Source organism: Leptosomus discolor, chromosome 8 (assembly GCF_034619465.1).
Source record: "Leptosomus discolor isolate bLepDis1 chromosome 8, bLepDis1.hap2, whole genome shotgun sequence".
NCBI classification, from domain to species: Eukaryota; Metazoa; Chordata; class Aves; order Leptosomiformes; family Leptosomidae; genus Leptosomus; species Leptosomus discolor.
In genome coordinates this window covers 60,854,135-60,870,694 of record NC_141398.1, presented here as the reverse complement: position 1 = coordinate 60,870,694, position 16,560 = coordinate 60,854,135, and the positions used below count along the sequence as shown (strand labels likewise).

Here is a 16,560-nt window from a genome sequence, read left to right as displayed (position 1 = left end):
CAGGCAAAAAGAGTTGTTTATATGGAACTAAGATTAAAAAACAATTAGAAACACATGAACCTGCAGGTAGCCTCTGCCACACGGGAGGTAGGTGAGAAAAGTCAAAAGGAGCACACGTGCTCAGCTAATTAAGGAAACTCTATAAAGGAAAAAATAGAAGGTGTCCATATTCCACCACAGCCCCAGCTAAGCATACAAATTCACGTTCAGAGTAACCAAACACACATGTATCAAGATTCTACGACGCTGATCAGTTCACGTTAAGACACAGTTTTGGGCTAATCCCGTATTCCCAAGGTTCCAAGTGTCAACTAAAGGCCTGACTGTCACTCCTTGCCCCAAAGGTAGCTGTACTAATAAAACTATACACGCAACCGAGTATCTTCCAGAAACTTTTGTTGTTAGAGATGCTAAAACCAAAATCTACTCCACAGCTGAAAAACTTGGCCTCTGAATCTGCCAGAAGACCTTGTGGTTTGTTCATTTATCTTCATGTTCTGTACTCAGAAGTCCAGCGTCTATGATAAACAACATAATTTAGTGGTTGAGTGTATTGTGTGCCACCGACTCCACCACAATAGTCTAGTTCACAACGTTTTTAAAGAACGATGGGGGGAACAGGGGGGGTGTTACATCAGCTCTAAATACTCGCCATCTAACCAAAGCCTTGCTTTCTTGCAAAATGTTAGTGTCATGTGACCTGCACGGCTTTTTCTGCCTAGAAGAGCTTGGGTGTGGGAACACTTTGAAGCTGTCAGGAAGAACCTGTAAGAGCCAGCTGCTGAGCCCTCCAGTTCTTCGCCCTCCCCACAGCTCCCGCCATACACCCACCAAGGACAAACAGGTTCTCCTGCAAATCCCAGGAAAAGCATTTCCTGGCCAAGTTTGGTTACTACAGCACAGGGAACGAAGGACACGCTTCAGAAACCTCAGGCCACCCTCAAGTACACCAGGCATTAGAACCAGTACAGAGGCTCCATGTTTCATAGCGCAGTGACTGCTCTCGCTTCATCCAGGCTACGCTGGGAGAAGTAACACCAGGACCCACTGGGATAAACCCTGCAGCGAAAATACAGTCTATTGCTTCTCCATCTCCGAGTTAGCGAGAGGAAATGTTACTACAGCTACACTGAGAATACACACCTACACCTGCGTGCGAAGGAAACGGCACCTGCCCGTAGCCAGCGGGGTGCTTTAAGAATCGTTGCTCCAGGAGATGGCACGGTGATACGGGGCCCGGCGCGGGGCACGGCAAGAGGGACAGCGCAGCCAGGAAGCCAAAGCAGGATAACGAGGACTCAGTAAGAAGCTCAACAGAGGAAGCTTTGAGAGTCTGAGAAAGGCAACTAGAAGACAGACAGAGAGTCTAGTGCATAAAAAAAGAACAGAAACAGACTGGGACAGGCACAGGCCAGATGAATCCGTGACCGCTAAAGTACTTTCTGCTCCACTGTGGTGGTTTTGTTGTTGTTTGGGTTTGGGTTTTTTTCCTTTCTTTTTTGTTTCATTGGTTGGTTGGTTTTGAGTTTCAAACTCTCATTTGTAGAAGTGAGAATCACCCACAAAAACTGCAGACAATGGCAGCTCTACTCAAGGTAGAGCAGAGATTTTATATGATAAAGTTACAAACAAGATTTGGAAGAAGGAAAGAATAGACAACAAAGAGTAAATCAGGTTTTGTTCTTTATCTGTCAAAAGAGGATTTATGATATATTACAGACTACCATAGCTTCTGTATTTCCTAACATCTCTGCAACTTCAGCAGACTTAACCCAGGCTCGCTCAGCAGCAGTTAAAACAAGGCAAACAGCCCTGAAGACAGGTTTAAGGTTCACCCAGAGCGAGAAGGGAAGAGCCTGCTCTAGCATACACAAGAATGGATAAAACGCAGCGCTGTTCAAAGAATCACAGAATCATTAAGGGCTTTAAGACCATCAAGTCCAACAGTAAACCTAACGCTGCCACCAAACCACAGATACTTGTTGCATAACTGTGGGGCAAAAGCCAAAGAGCAAGAACAAGCCTGTAGTCAGTGAAGCTGAGCAAAAGGACACCACACGCTGCTCAGGAGTCTTGATGCAGACACCTTAAAACATTTCACAAAGCTGTCAGTCTGATTACTCCTATTTTTCCAAATGCAACAACTGAGTCGTAGGAAGAACATAAGTCCCAGGGCTCCCCAGCCAGGCGGCAGCAGGACACATCAAACCTGTCCTACCCAGTGCTCCATCCACTAGGCAACACTCACCAAAACGAGGCTTTCATTTCATGTCTTTGGGTACGCCTCGGAATAACGTGATTAAACGTAGGACTCAGTTCAGGTTGACAGCATAACCCAAAATAGGTAAAGCCTACCTCCTCCTGCTCCTGCACCCACCGACCCATGCTCAGTAAGTGCCCCAGCACCACCTGGACCACTGTTTTTCAGAGAGCTCTCAACTGAAGGTAGGTCAGCAAGACACTCTGCACACTTCCTGCCATTGTCCTGCTGCCTTCATTTCAGCAGCACCTCTAAAGAGGGGACAGTGGAAAGAAACTCTAGAGTACCATTCCCTCCCTCATCTGCCACGCTACACGCAGAGTATCTGTAGATGTAAATCGGTGAACGACTGGAAGCGAGTCTTCCCGCCAGTGCTCCTGTTATTGTCAATACTGGCAGAACTATATCGCTGCTACAGCAACAGTGGCAGGTTTTCAAAGAAACCGCAGTGTATACAAGGATGTTTTACACAGCCAAACAGAAAATCTTCCTTCCAGTTCCCTCTGGCTTCAGACAAAAGAAGCGAACCCTAAACCAACACGATTCGTGAGCACATAGGGAAAGGCAGATGCCATGGTTCTGCCCGCACAAGAAAACTTCATAATTACAAAGTTTGTGTCGGTGCAGCTCCCCTCTGAAGAATCAGCAGAGGGTCAGAGCACTCTGTGTGGATGGTGTAGCACTGGGCACTGTAAAAACCCAAATCTTGCCTGCAAATGCCACTACACAACACTGAAACGCACATTATAGTATGTTAGTGAAGAAGAGAGGAGTTTGCTGAAAGACAGCCCCTTCTATTTCAACGAAAGATGATCAGTAATATATTATTAACCACCAAAGTAATTAAAATTTTATCACAACTGCAGTATCATTATTTCTTGCACTTAAAAATAAAAATGAAAGCTAAAAGTTGTTTCTGGCACTTTTTTTTAAAGCGCAAGTATTAGTACCAAAAATGCTAGTATTCAAAAGGTAATTTTGCAAGCAATTGCAACTGCACAAAAATCAGTTACTGCAGGATTCTATCCACCTTCAGCAAAGCTGTTAATCTCAATATTCAAGATTCTGCACAGCATGGTAGGGTTGAGAAATTAATCCTTTCAAAGTTGAATTTCAACAACTGACAAAGGCATGTGCTAGCTGAATTCTAGTTATGGCGTTCATCCAAATATCAAATAAAGCCTTCCTGGCTGTGTTTCAGTCATCCCCATTCACAGCTCAAAGAGTACTTTTATAAATGTAGACAGGCAGTATAAATCCTGTCTCTTGTTTGCATCCAATTTTACACATCTCGGAAAGAGAGAACAACATTATTTAGTAATTGTCACTTCAAGAAATGGACCAGTAATGACTTAGTGAAAAGTGCCCTGTGCAGTTGTAAACTGCAGACAAAACCCCAAGAACTCAAAAGATGCTACGAAAACAGCACAGTGGACAAGGCAGAGCAACTACGGACGGACAGAACTGCGAGTACGTAAACATAAGAGGGTTCTGCTCCGCTAAACAGTTGAACCCTTCAGCAACATGTATGAAAGGCTTTAAATACTACTCCTCGTATGTGGCAAAGATGAACATTTCTCTCATAAACAACCCAAAATGAGAGCAGGAAAAAAAAAGAAATTAAAAAAAAAAAAAATCAATCTGTTCATAATACCTTAAGAATTAAAAAGAGAAATAAATCCAGTGTTGCCATGTTTTAATCTTCCAGCATGCAGGAAACTGAGCTAAGCTTATGTTTGGAAAGAGTCCAAATATGATAGGTATGAAAATTCAATTAAGGAAATCAAACAACCTCATTTTGCCAAGTAACACTGTTATATACAGTCATCACAACAACAGCATTTCTTTATTTGTGTTTCTATACTAAACTGCATTTTAAGGATAGTTGGTTTTCTCCCCATCTTCACATTCTGTCACTACAAAGACTTCATTTCTGAAACGCTCAAAGAAACTCAAATACAGCATGACCAAAGAATACTAATAATAGCTATTTATCAACCACTCTAAACTGCTATTGTTTCAAAATCAAAGTTCACCGAAACAGAGCGGTAATCAGGCACTCCAGCCAGTTATGCCGGTTCCGTGGGTGCAAGTCACCAGCCCAGTTCACAGCCACGCAGACATCCACCTGACCCTCAACTTACTGGTGGCTCAGAACGACGTTTCTCAGCCTTTTCAGATTTGCCTATTTTTTTCCCTTGGGGTTATTTTTGCCATCTCTTACATTTGCTGTAGAACAAGACACGCAACACCAGCAATGAAAAACACACATACTTTTTTCTTTTGAGGCTATACCACGATATTTGACATGAAGAATAAAAGCAGAGACTTTCAATACATTGCAGCCACCTCTCAGATCCAGTATTTTATCATAAACCTGGGTGTGGAGGCTATGTTCATGAGGCTTCACATGTCCTAGTAACTCCTAGCATGATGTCTAGCACCTCAAGCCCACAAACCATCTTCACGCCTCCCTCCCTTTACTCATTTTAGTAAGATACTGACATTAAGAGGTATTTCCTTTCATCATCCCTAAAACTGAGAAATATTTATGCTTCCTACCATCGTTTTGCTTTCTACTTAGAATTCAACCACTATGTTTGATGATAAACATAATCTTTAAAAACAAACATGAAGTAACATTTAACAAACAATACTCCTTGGCACAGCTAAAAGAAAGCTCTGCTGAGGCCTGGCATCTGTACCACCACTTCTAATAAACTGACTGATAAGGTAGGTCAAAGAGATGTGTTGTGTGAAAGCGACGGAGCCCAGGACTCTTGTACCTCACCAGCCTCCCTCTGGGATCGCAAGAACCCAGATTAGGAGGTGAAACTGCATCCACGTTAACAAACACTGAAAGCAGTGAGAGACAGCCTGGATGCTCCACACGCATTTCCTACAGTCACAAGGCTCCTCGGCACCCGAGTCCCAGACTGCCTGCTCAGCTTTGTCACGTTTAGCACCAACGGCAGCTACTCTGAACATGCTCGTGCTGGAAATTGGAAAAAAAAGAGGAAGGGGAAAAAGCAGGTTATAAATAAAATCCTTTTTAGTGAGCCTGAATGATACAGCAGAACATGTGTTACAGACAGCGTTTGTTCAAAGCAAGCTTCACCAAGCACAAGGTGCTACAGTTCCATCTCAGGCTCTACGTCTACAAGCCCTTTGTTCTTTCTAACAAGCAGCGCTGCTGATCCACACCAAGCCTCCCTTCGACTGCAGATAAAGATAGATGCAACTAATGAGGTGCATACCCAACCACCGGCAGAGCTCCGCGGTAAGTACTGCACCTGGAAGGAATTCCTCAAGGAAATAAAGATGCAAGCTGTTTGTAAAAAACAGGTTTTGAAACTATTAAGCAAGTTCTTCTCCAAATATGTTCACACATGACTCTCAGGAGACAAGTGGGAACCTGAGCCAACCATTTAACAGCAAAATGTGGATAAAAGATTCCTTTCTGCACTACAGAGCTAAAACCCCACTGGAATCGGAGGGAGAGCAGCAACCAAAGAATCAGAGCTGGAACTGCCAAGTTACGTAAAACTTAAGGGTGGTCGTAACAAATCAAACCGAATACTGATCAGCCCACATCTGTTCTCTGATAGCAGCAACCTATAGGGAAGGGTTTACAAGAACCAGTAAGTTTAGAGGGTTTCTCTTAGAACGGGCCTTCCAAACTCTAACAGTCGGCTACGGACTCCCTAATTTACAGGCTTTCCTAAACAGGGATACCCTCTACAAATCTAACAGATTCTTGAATCATTTATCCTTCCACCACCCAAAACATCTGCCAATTGTTTCCACAATTAAATGGTGTACAGAAGGGAAGAAGGAGGAAAAACAAGGCTGTCTTTTGTTTGGAATCGCTGCCTGGTCATTGCATTGAGTGTCTTACATCTCTGGAGTCACAAAAAATAGTAACTAAGCACGGTCTATTTCTCTGTGCCATACCATTCATGGCTTTCCTTGGCTATCCCTAAAGCTTGACATTGATTCAAGGACAGACAATGTAATGGAAGATAAGCCCCTTGAGGTTAGAGTTCATGGGGATAATTGGCAAGCGTGCAGCTAAAGATCCTATCTGGATGGATGCAGCATACCAGTCAAACGCTTTTGGGGATTCCAAAATCCTTTGTCTACGAGTACCCCACCCCACTCCCCAATAAACTGAGCTGTTACAGTCTGCTATGGCCAGCTTCTCAAAAATCATATGCTGTTAGACTTGAAGATCTCTCCGGCTCGATTAAACTGTCTTTCCTTCCTGGACTTCTAAGGGGGGAAAAAAAACTTGCCCTCTAGAGTTTCATCAATAGATAACCAGTCTCCCACCAGAGAAAGTGTGTTTGAAACACCCACAGTACTTCAGCTGTCTTTCCTCTATGTCTAAAAGCTGAATTCAGTAAAAATAAAGCCTGTAGACTCCTTGGCTCCAGTGCAGAAAGGCAGTAATCTTCCTAAATGCATTCTTTTGCTATTGTATTAATGTACTGAAATACCTGCACAGCAAGGAGTACTTAAATTTACTCTAAACAATATAATCCCTTCCTTGCTACCACACCTCCAAAAACACCTTCTTTTTTATTTTTTTTTTTACTCAAGTGGCAGCAGATAACTGAATTACTGAAGCTTAAACCAAATCCTTTCAGGCCACAAAATAAGAAACCAAATGATTTCCCCTCTGATTAAAGACCAACTCCATTCCAGGTGCGGTTCAAGTTTCAAAGCGAGGCAGATGGCCCTGTCTAGAATTCAGATGCCCTAAAAGAAAAACAGAGTAAGATTTATTCCCCGATGAAATCTGGACAGAGGCAAAGGAAGGGCACTGATCACACTCACACCACTACACCTACAGACAAGAGATGACACAAGTTCTTCCTCTATCACCAACAAATGTAGACGGGAGTTCAAAACTGGCGAATGTGCCAAGTGTGCCCGGAGCATCCAGCTCCAGGAATGCCCAGAAAGTCATTTTCAAAGGAACACGCTCTGGATAAACCGGTGTAACCCTCAGTGTACATTTCTGACAGATTTCAGAAAAATAAATGGCTGTACTCAAAAGGAAAAACCTGACTTAGTGCCCCAGTAAGAAAAGGACTGCAATCTAACACTAGACATGAGAATTTCTGATGTGGCACCAATTAAAACACATTAAATTCCGTCTTAATTATCTTAACCACGAAGGTAGCCAAACACTGGCACAGGTTGCCGAGCGAGGTTGTGGAGTCCCCATCCATGAAGACAGTCAAAACTCAACTGGACGTGGTCCCAGGCAAACTGCTCCAGCTGGCGCAGCTTGAGCGGGGGTTGGATTAGATGATCTCAGGAGGTCCCTGCCAACCTCCACGACTGCGTGACTGAAAGCTGGCAGCGCCTCCAGAAGCACTCGCCCTGCTCCTCTCCCACACCCTGCGCAACGGGGACATCTGATTGTTTTCCAAAGTTTAACCTAAATCAGATTCCTCGTGTCTGTAGCATTTACTTAAGAGATATAACCAAGACTATTAGGAACTGCAATTATAAGTTCCTCAGCAAGTCTCCTTTAACAGGAACACCTCCTGCAAGCTAGGCCGCCTTTTTCCCCCTTAAGAAACAAAAACATACTCAAAATATTTTAAACCCAGAGATCTCCTCATTCCTAATATTCAACTGAAAAGGGAGTAAACTTGAAGTGGAAGATAACAAATATTTCTTCACCAAGTACACAACTGGACTGTGGAATTCCTTGCTGAATCCAAAAACCAACCAGGAGTCAAAGGAGACCTGAGTAAGACTCTAGATGCTGCTGTTCCAGCCCAAAGAGCCAAGCGTGTACCCGCACGCGTACAGGGGAACCTGACTGCCAAGGCAGACGCAGCCGAACCGCGCCACGCTGCCGGGGGACCGGTGCTACTCACACCCAGACGTAGCTCCGCCACGGCCCGCAGCTCAGGGGCAGCCGCTGCTGCCATCAACGCTCCCGGAGGACAAGCACCGAGGGAAGCGGAACGGAACGTAACGTTAACGAAGGCAGATGGTCACTTACGACTCGCACCCTCCTGCCCCGCTGTACGAAGCAGCCTGCGGGACCACTGTCAGTTGATGGGCACACCAGGACGTCACGTGCTCCCACCCACAAAACAAACCTGCCATAGTGAACAGCAGCTGCTGGACTCGGCAGCTGATTCTTTTCCAATCACTCTGTAGTGCTACTATCAAAACTTAGAGATTCTTCTGCTGAGTGAGCCCATACAAAAAAAAAAAAAAAAAAAAAATCAGGCCTCTAGACAATGAGAGACCGAAACAACTGGCTTGTAAAGTCAGGTTTTCTGAGCAGGAGCAGAACTCCAACACTTGAAAACTTTTTACTACTGTCTTTAAATCTCTTTCCTGTATGCTTCATCTTCTCTGGGCGTTAACAGGAACCGCTATCCATCTCCCCTTTGCTCGCCAAACAGCCTGAACTCCACCGCAACTCAAACCTGCCCTTAGCATCAACACTTTGCATTACCTTGGCATGCTGCACTAGTTCTATAAACTTCGTAAGGTGACCCGAAATTCTTTCTCATTATTTACAAACCAACTGTAAAACCTCTCCAACTGCTGGAGGGACAAGTAATCAAGGGGAACTGAAGAACGATTCTTCACAGCCTATTTACGTAAATAGTGAAGACATTCCTCTCAGCCTGGTGTGGTGATATCCACCATAGGGATCACTAACAACTACAGGAGTTAACAACAGAACGTAACTGATGTTGAGCACTTACATTTCAAACACTGCTGAAGCACTGCATGCTTCTGGAAATAGCAGTTACTTAGATTTTGCTATGTGCCCATTAGAATCCGCCGTTACAACACAGTTCAAAGCTAGATCTGAGAGTTCATTTCAGCCAGTTCCTAAAATAATTACTCTACTTGCTGATGAGAAAGCCAAAACTTGTCTGAATATTCAACCTCATCAGTTTACTCTTTACATAAACACAGAGAAGATAACAAACGTGATAAACTGCAGAGACATGACCACGTACCGTACTTCACCTGCACTTTGGCCACTCACCGATTCCTGCTAGGGTTTACCAGCACGTCTAAACTTCAGGACTAATTCAGGCCATTGCCTTTGTGTAGAAAAGAAAGCATTACTTCTCTTTCATTCCCCCTCACCCAAAGAGGTACACCTCCACATGAAGCCAAGCAATCTGTGTCCCGGTGCAAAATCAGATCAAGGCTCCAGGCTGACAACCATTTTTAGTCAACAGACCCCAAAAGGTAACTATGCTGTGGAAAGCTTGGAAATAAAGATCAGATGCTTTCTAAAAATCAAAAAAATCTTAACCTACAATCTGGGAAACACATGATAAAAAAATCTATTTCCTGACTATACTAAACAGCAGTATTCTACGGCTTCCCCTTACAAGCAGCTATTATGGATTTCAAACACGCAGATCCTGAGCTAATTGAAGCCCAAGTACTCTTGACTCCTAATATTTTCATATTCTGAAGATTCTCAGATGTCCATTACAGCAAGTGTCAAACCTGCACAAAGAATTTTCCGGAACAAACCAAACTATAAGGGACACTGAACGGCATAACCTCGCACCACAGAAGAATGCGATGAGCTGAAAAAAGAAAGACCGAGGTGGGCGGAAAGACAAGTGTCGGGAAAAGAGCGTCTTGCTCTAAAGCATACGCACCGTCAGAAACAGCCGCACCATAACTCAACACAGTTTTCCAACCTCTGGGTCCCCAAGGACCCTCAAACGCTGCTGAATTAAAACAGTGTAATAAAACGTGCCCGTCTGACTTTGCACGTGGAAGAAGTCTGAACCCAACGCGTCTGTTCCACAGCCGCCCTCCTCCCGGAGCAGCCCCGGCGGACGCAGCCCCGGCGCCTGCTTCCCTGAGAAACGCAGCGCTGCCACGCTGCCACGCTCACGCCGACATCTCGCTAAATCAAGCCCAATTCAAGCCCCTCATTGCAATACTCCAATCCTTCCACGGGATTGAAACACACGGTTCAATTATGGTTTCTTTGAGCATCTAGATTGAAACAGGACAAGAAAATCTGGCAACGTATGGAGATTCTCTACAGAAAAAAAAATCTACAACTTCCAGAGACCTAAATACCATATCCAAAACAAGTAAAACTGACAACTGAAAAAATCCAACTAGTCTTAGAACTAAAGAAAAAGCTTATTAATTCCTCTTCCTTTCCCCTACTCCTTGATCCTCACCACACATTTACACGCCAATACAAACAGGCAGCAAAGGAGAACCCAAGGCAGGAACAGTCTGCCGCTCCTCCATCCACACGTGCAGCAGGAGAGGTGCTGCGGCGTCCCGCCCAGCCTCCCGAGCCCCAGAAACGCCTTCCCTCACCGAGCCCCAAGAACCCAGCCCAGAGCGGACGCCTGGCTCTCCTGGTCTCGGCACACAGCGCAGGCACAGCAAACACAACAGGAGGCACAACGTGAGGAGCGCTTCTTTCCGCAGCAGGGCCGGTTTACCAGTTCCATCTCGTCTGCTACCATCTAATCCCAGTCCTCAGCACCCCCCATCTTTCTTGCCTTGACACCACCACTTGTGCAGCTGCACAGTAAACCAGACCGGGGAGCAGAACAATGTTAGAAAATCCTATCAGAAGTACAGTGTACTCATTCCAGATTGGTTTCCTAATCCCATTCATCTTGCAGCCACAAAACACTATTGTGCTGGCACAATTCAGAGAACAGTACATGGGTGAGAACAGACGGCAGGGAAAAGGGTCTGTTTGAACAGCTCCGTCACTGGAATATTCAAATTACAGCGTGAAAAGCTGTGAACTCAAAGTCCTCCCCCCTACCCCCAGCACCACACATAAGCATCTCGAAGCAACATATTCCACGATTTTGGTTTTAAAGCAAATAAACCAGCAAGATTCAAAGTAGAAAGGGACATTTACAAGGCCAACACAGAATTAAAGGAACTTTGGTAGAATCCATTTCAGTTGACCTAAGTCAGAACATCCTGGGGGCAGCTGAAGAGCTGCAGCAGGACGTATGCAGGCCGTCCTTCACCTAACACTCAGCACTGCGTCGCACACGGCGCCACCTATGAGCTAGGAAAGAAGCTAAGTACTATTTCTAGCCCTAAAAAATTGCTAGTACTAGTTCTAAAGTTCAAAACTAAAAGCAGGCTCCAACTGTTTTTACGAAGCATCTGTTCCATCCCTCTTTGATAACTCAGTGTCTCACCAGAGTTATCCCTTGGAGCAAGGAAAGAAAAAGGTTCTAGTAGGGAAAAAAAAATAATCACCAAAATGCACGTGTTGTATCAACAATTCTCAGTAAACACAAGCAGATTACTGTCTTTTAACATATAACCATGGAGGAAAACTGAGTTTCAACTATATGACATTTTTAGGGCAAAAGAGCTATTCAGGACACTACCAACATCTTTCTTGCTCCTTTTACAGTTTTTTTACAGTTATTCAGCTGGACAAAGCAAAATGAGGTGGGAGGGGCGGGGTTTGTGATGTGAATAAAAGTTCTGATTGTACTTGCTGCAGTGCAAAAACGCAACGTTATTGGAACACCCACGTTACTCTGCAATTGTTCAAAATGAATGCATTAGCCAAATTAATCACGCCTTTCATTAATTGATTTAGTACCTGACGTTCGATGAACTGCTTTAATCGCAGTCTTTCACCCCTGCCTGTTTACGACTAGCTAACTTTGCTGTATCTGAACGCTGCATGGGATACTCAACCACAGAACAACTAGCCTCAAGGTTTTAGGTTTTCCGCCCCAGTGATTTTTCTACTGCATTACTAACTTGTATGCACATTTGGGTCGGTTTATTTCAAAAAGGACAGTATGTTATGTAAAGATGGGAATTGAACCGATTACATTCCAAACATTTTCAGGATTGAGATATTCACACATATCTCTATTATCTTAGGAAACAGTCACACGTTTCCATGTATCTATAACCTTCCTATTAGAAGACACCACCCTTCTGCAATGGTTACAAAGCACGTACCTTTTTTAATATTGATTATACATAAAAAGACCGGGTTTAGTCCTCAGCCCAAGTCAGTTCCTCAGGAGCTGTGGGGATGAGCTTCAGCGACAGGCCTTGGAAACAACACTTTGCACTTCTTTTATTTTTTAACAGCTATAACCAGTCATATTCCAAGGCCTGGCACTGAAGTGGTTTCACTATCATTTCAGGCCAACATAAGCTGGCACTGCTGCCGAGAGAAACAGTCCCACCCTTCCCCGCTGCTAGTCTTCACATGTCCTTGCCTTGAGTCAGCACGAGCCATTCACGAAGACCCACAGCAAACATGACCAGGACACTCACCTAGTTAAAAATCAACATTTCTCTTCCCCTTTTCCTTTTCCTTGTTGGGGGGCAGGGTAAGAAGGAGTAAGGGAAAAGCTGAGTTACTTTTAACCCGATCCGTTCCCCAACCCAGTTCGCTGCATGGCCACGTGAGTGTTGCCTTCAGCAGAGCAGCAAGGAAAAGCCAGGGGACAAGACTGCTTCAGCTTGGCAAGTGGGAATTCATACGGGCTGGCACTGCTCGTGAAACCACACCTGCAGGAGTACAAGCTGAAAGATAAAGTATTTAGATACTCCAAGAAAAATATTCTCCTTCCCAAGCCACGCATAAATGAAAAGAAATAACTCCAATGAATTACCAGATCAGATTTTAAATTAACGAGACTCCCTTTGTCCGTGCTGCCGTTTCACCTCAGGGCTGGGTGCTTTTAGAAGTTTTGCCGAACATTTTTCAAGGAATACGAGAACAAAAATCTTAACTGAAATGGCCAGGCGAGCCAAAACTTTAACACACAGCGTGGGGACAGACGGATGGCATGACTCGGTCTGTCGGGGGAGCGGCACAAACCACACCATAAAACACTGCACCGGCATAAGCTGCGTCTCGATTCACTGGGTTTTCGATATAACTTCACTTTCAAGAGCAGGCGAGCGTATTTTCATCAGTAACACTAAGCTGCTTCTACTTTAATTTCAATAAACTGAAGTTCATACATTAGAAAACCCCTGTTACTCCCCAGACCACCCCAATCCTACAGCTTCTCTCCCTTCCATCATCTCTGTATTTCCAAAACCCCACAGCGATCATCCTCAACCAACTTACAAGACCAGTCTCATTCAACCGCAACCGTCCCGACGCGCACACAGGAATGCAATTCAGAGGAAAAGTTACTGGCCCCGATTCAACCTGCGAGCTGGATTCCAAACGGCGGGGTAGCTGCATTTCTAAAAGGAGAGCAGTTATGAGAAACTACACGCTCCCAACACACCCTCCTCACAAACGCATATTTGTGGCTTTCTCACTGTGTTCAGACCTTTCCCTTTATCTCATCACTTGTATTCATACTCTGATCCACAGCATCTGTCCACAGGATAAGTTTATCTGTATCTATCTAGGAAAAAAAAAAAAAAAAAAAGCACGCTGAAGTGTGTTCTGACTAATCAGATAACCACTAATACCTTTTCCTAAATCCAGCTAAAAATCATACTAATAAACCTCACAGCAAAGAGGATCACTTCATTATTCATTCTGGAAAAGTATATTCATTTGTTCTAGGTTTTAATTTAAATTAAACTGCATTTCAACAACTCCTTGATCGCTTACGATGACCGAATAGGAAAAGTAAACCTTGCTTTAACCTCTTTATAACCCGTCACTGCTTCATACACCTCCATCATATGCCGTCTTGTTTGGATCAGGCGGCTCGTTACGGCCACTCCTAAGCAGCCAGCATCCTTCTCCGGACCTTTTCTGGCTCTGAACCCACACCAACACCATCAAAGAAAAAATACACCCTTGATGTATCAGTGCAAGATCCTTTTCCTACCCGGAACAGACACTCAACCAGTTCATTAAATACAACAAATTTTGAGAATTCACAGCAAGATTGTTGAGTTTACAAGTTCTGCTCAATGAAGCACGAGTCCTTGAAGGAATTTCGCAACTTACATGGAACCTTTTTATTTTAAATGTTTTACAAATCATTTTAACAGTGCACACTTTTCACATTTCCAGTAGATAAATGACCATTTTGATGGGGGTTTATCATCTGTATTTTTTTTAATTAGAACTGTCCTGTTTCAAAATACTCCTTCCCTTCTGTTGCCTTCACTACGACTGAAACACATGTTAAATAACAGGAGAGCCTTAAACCCCTGTAGTAACATCTTTAAAAAAAACCTACAAACTACTACACACTGCTGGTAACTTTTAAGATCCCTAAACAGCAAGACAATGACTTAAAGCAGCTTCAGAGCTTTAAAGGTCTGCTTTGACTCATTAAAGTCTTTTTATTTTTTAGCTTCACCACTGACAACACACAACCTGGAGTTAACAAGCATATTACAATTAGTTCCAAAAATTAAAAAAAAAAAAAAAAAAAATCCCTGTAATGAAACTCTGACCAGCTGCCTTCACTTCAGGGAAATAAAATACTTTCCCTTTCTTGTGTCATACACCCCCAAAACCTCTCCCTGTCCGTTGTGCTGCGGGCAGATGTGTTCGACAAACTCCCAGTGGTGGCTCTGGAGTCTTTTAAGCGAGCGCAGGCGAGGGACGGGCTGGGGCAGTGCGTGACCTCTCTCCTAAGAGCCTCCTTGTCACCGCGCGCTTGTCAAAACAAAATTCGGGTGTTATGAAGATGGGCGTTCGGTTCGCTTCCTTTCGGCATTCCCCACGTTCCCTCCCGGGCTCCACCGCCCCCGCCCCTACGCCGCCGTTCGACCCCCTGCTCCCCCCCTCAGACGCCAACATTCGGGGTTAACGCCCGGAGATCGTCTGACCCCCCCCCCCGGTACCGCCACCCCTCGGGCTCTTTGCCAGTTTCTAACCCAAATCGCAACGTTCCCGTCCTCTGCGAGCCCGCTTGTTCCAAGGAACTTAACGAGCCGCTTTCGGGCGATCTCCCACCGCCCCGTTACTCCGCGCTCCCAACTCCAGGCCGAAGCGGCCGCCCCCCCCTCCCCGTCCCCGCCCGGGCTCCGCCGGGGCTCGGCCCGCATCCCTGCGGATGCGCCGCCAAACGGCTCGGTAAACAGGGCGGCGAGCGGGGCCGGGGCCGCATTCCCAGCCCGGCACCGGCAGGGAGGGAGGGAGGAAGGGAGGGAAGGGGCCTTGTGGCGCGGCCGCGCAGCCCCCCGCCGCGACGCCGCTCCCGCGGGGGCCTCCGCCGGGCCCCGAGCGCAGGAACCTGTCGGGACACATTCTTGAGGCCGCCGCGGCCGGGCCAGGAATGCGGCCGGGGGAGCCGGGCTCAGCCCCAGCGCGGACCGCGGGGCCCCTCGCGGCGGGGAGCCGGCGGCCGAGCATCCCGGCGAGGCCGGCGGCAGCGGCGGGCGGGAGGCGCCCTCGGGGCGGGCGAAGCTCTCCGCCGGCCCGAGGAAGAGGAGGAGGTGGGAGGGGGCGGCCCGACGCGCGGCCCCGGGCGGCAGGGCCGGGCGCTACAGACGGTTAGCGGCGCGGGCACGGCGCCCCCCCCCCCCCCCCCCCCGCGGCCCCGCCTCCCCGGCCCGGTGCCACACTCACCCTTGGAGTAGAGGGACTTGGGGGACTCGAGGTCGAGGTCGGCGCTGAGCAGAGAGATGAAGTCCGAGGGCATCGCAGCTCCGCGGCCCGGCAGGGGCGAGGGGGGCGGCGGGAGGAGGGGGCCGGGCCGGGAGGGGGGCGCTGCTGCCTCCGCCGCCCCGGGGTGGGGAGGGGAGACACCGGCAGGCGAGAGCGCGGCGCTCCGCACGTCGGGGCCGCGAATCGGGCCGGGTCGGGCCAGGCCGGGGGCTCCGCTCGCCGTCGGGACCGGGCACCGCCACCCGCCGCCGCTGACAGGAACCGGCTGCTGCCAACGGAACGCGCCCGACCGCCCCCTCCGTTACCGCTCTGCGCCTGCGCGGGCGGCGGGGAAGGGGGGGCGCAGACAAGGAACCCCAACGCCGCCGGCCCGCGCATGCGCCCCGGCGGGCGGGGAGACGCGACGACGGAACAGCCCACCGGCCGCGGCTTGCGCGCCTGCGCGGAGGGACCCGCGGCCGCGTTCCCCCGGCCGCCGCCGCCAGGGCCGCAGCGCGCATGCGGGAGGGGGCGGAACGCGGCGGGAAGGCGGAGGGCGGGGGGGCCGCCGGCCGGAAGAGCCGCCGCGGTGGCGGGGGGCGCGGAACCGTCTAGAACGGGGCGGGGGCGGCCCCGCGGGGGAGGCCTCGGCGCCGGGAGGAGCCCGGCCGCTGCCTCGGGGGCAGCACCGGGTGGTGTCCGGCCCCTGCGGGCCTATGAGCGCGGGGGGGGGGGT

General features: G+C 47.5%; 1 protein-coding gene across 1 annotated transcript in view; it reads right to left on the bottom strand.

Moving 5' to 3' along the window:
• NFAT5 (nuclear factor of activated T cells 5) overlaps positions 1-15,879 on the bottom strand; it is a 66,562-nt gene extending 50,683 nt beyond the window's left edge. Inside the window, exon 1 of the mRNA XM_086469183.1 lies at positions 15,807-15,879. Coding sequence (XP_086325309.1) covers positions 15,807-15,879 — 73 coding nt within the window. The remainder of the gene's footprint in view (positions 1-15,806) is intronic.
• Positions 15,880-16,560: the final 681 nt, after the last annotated feature.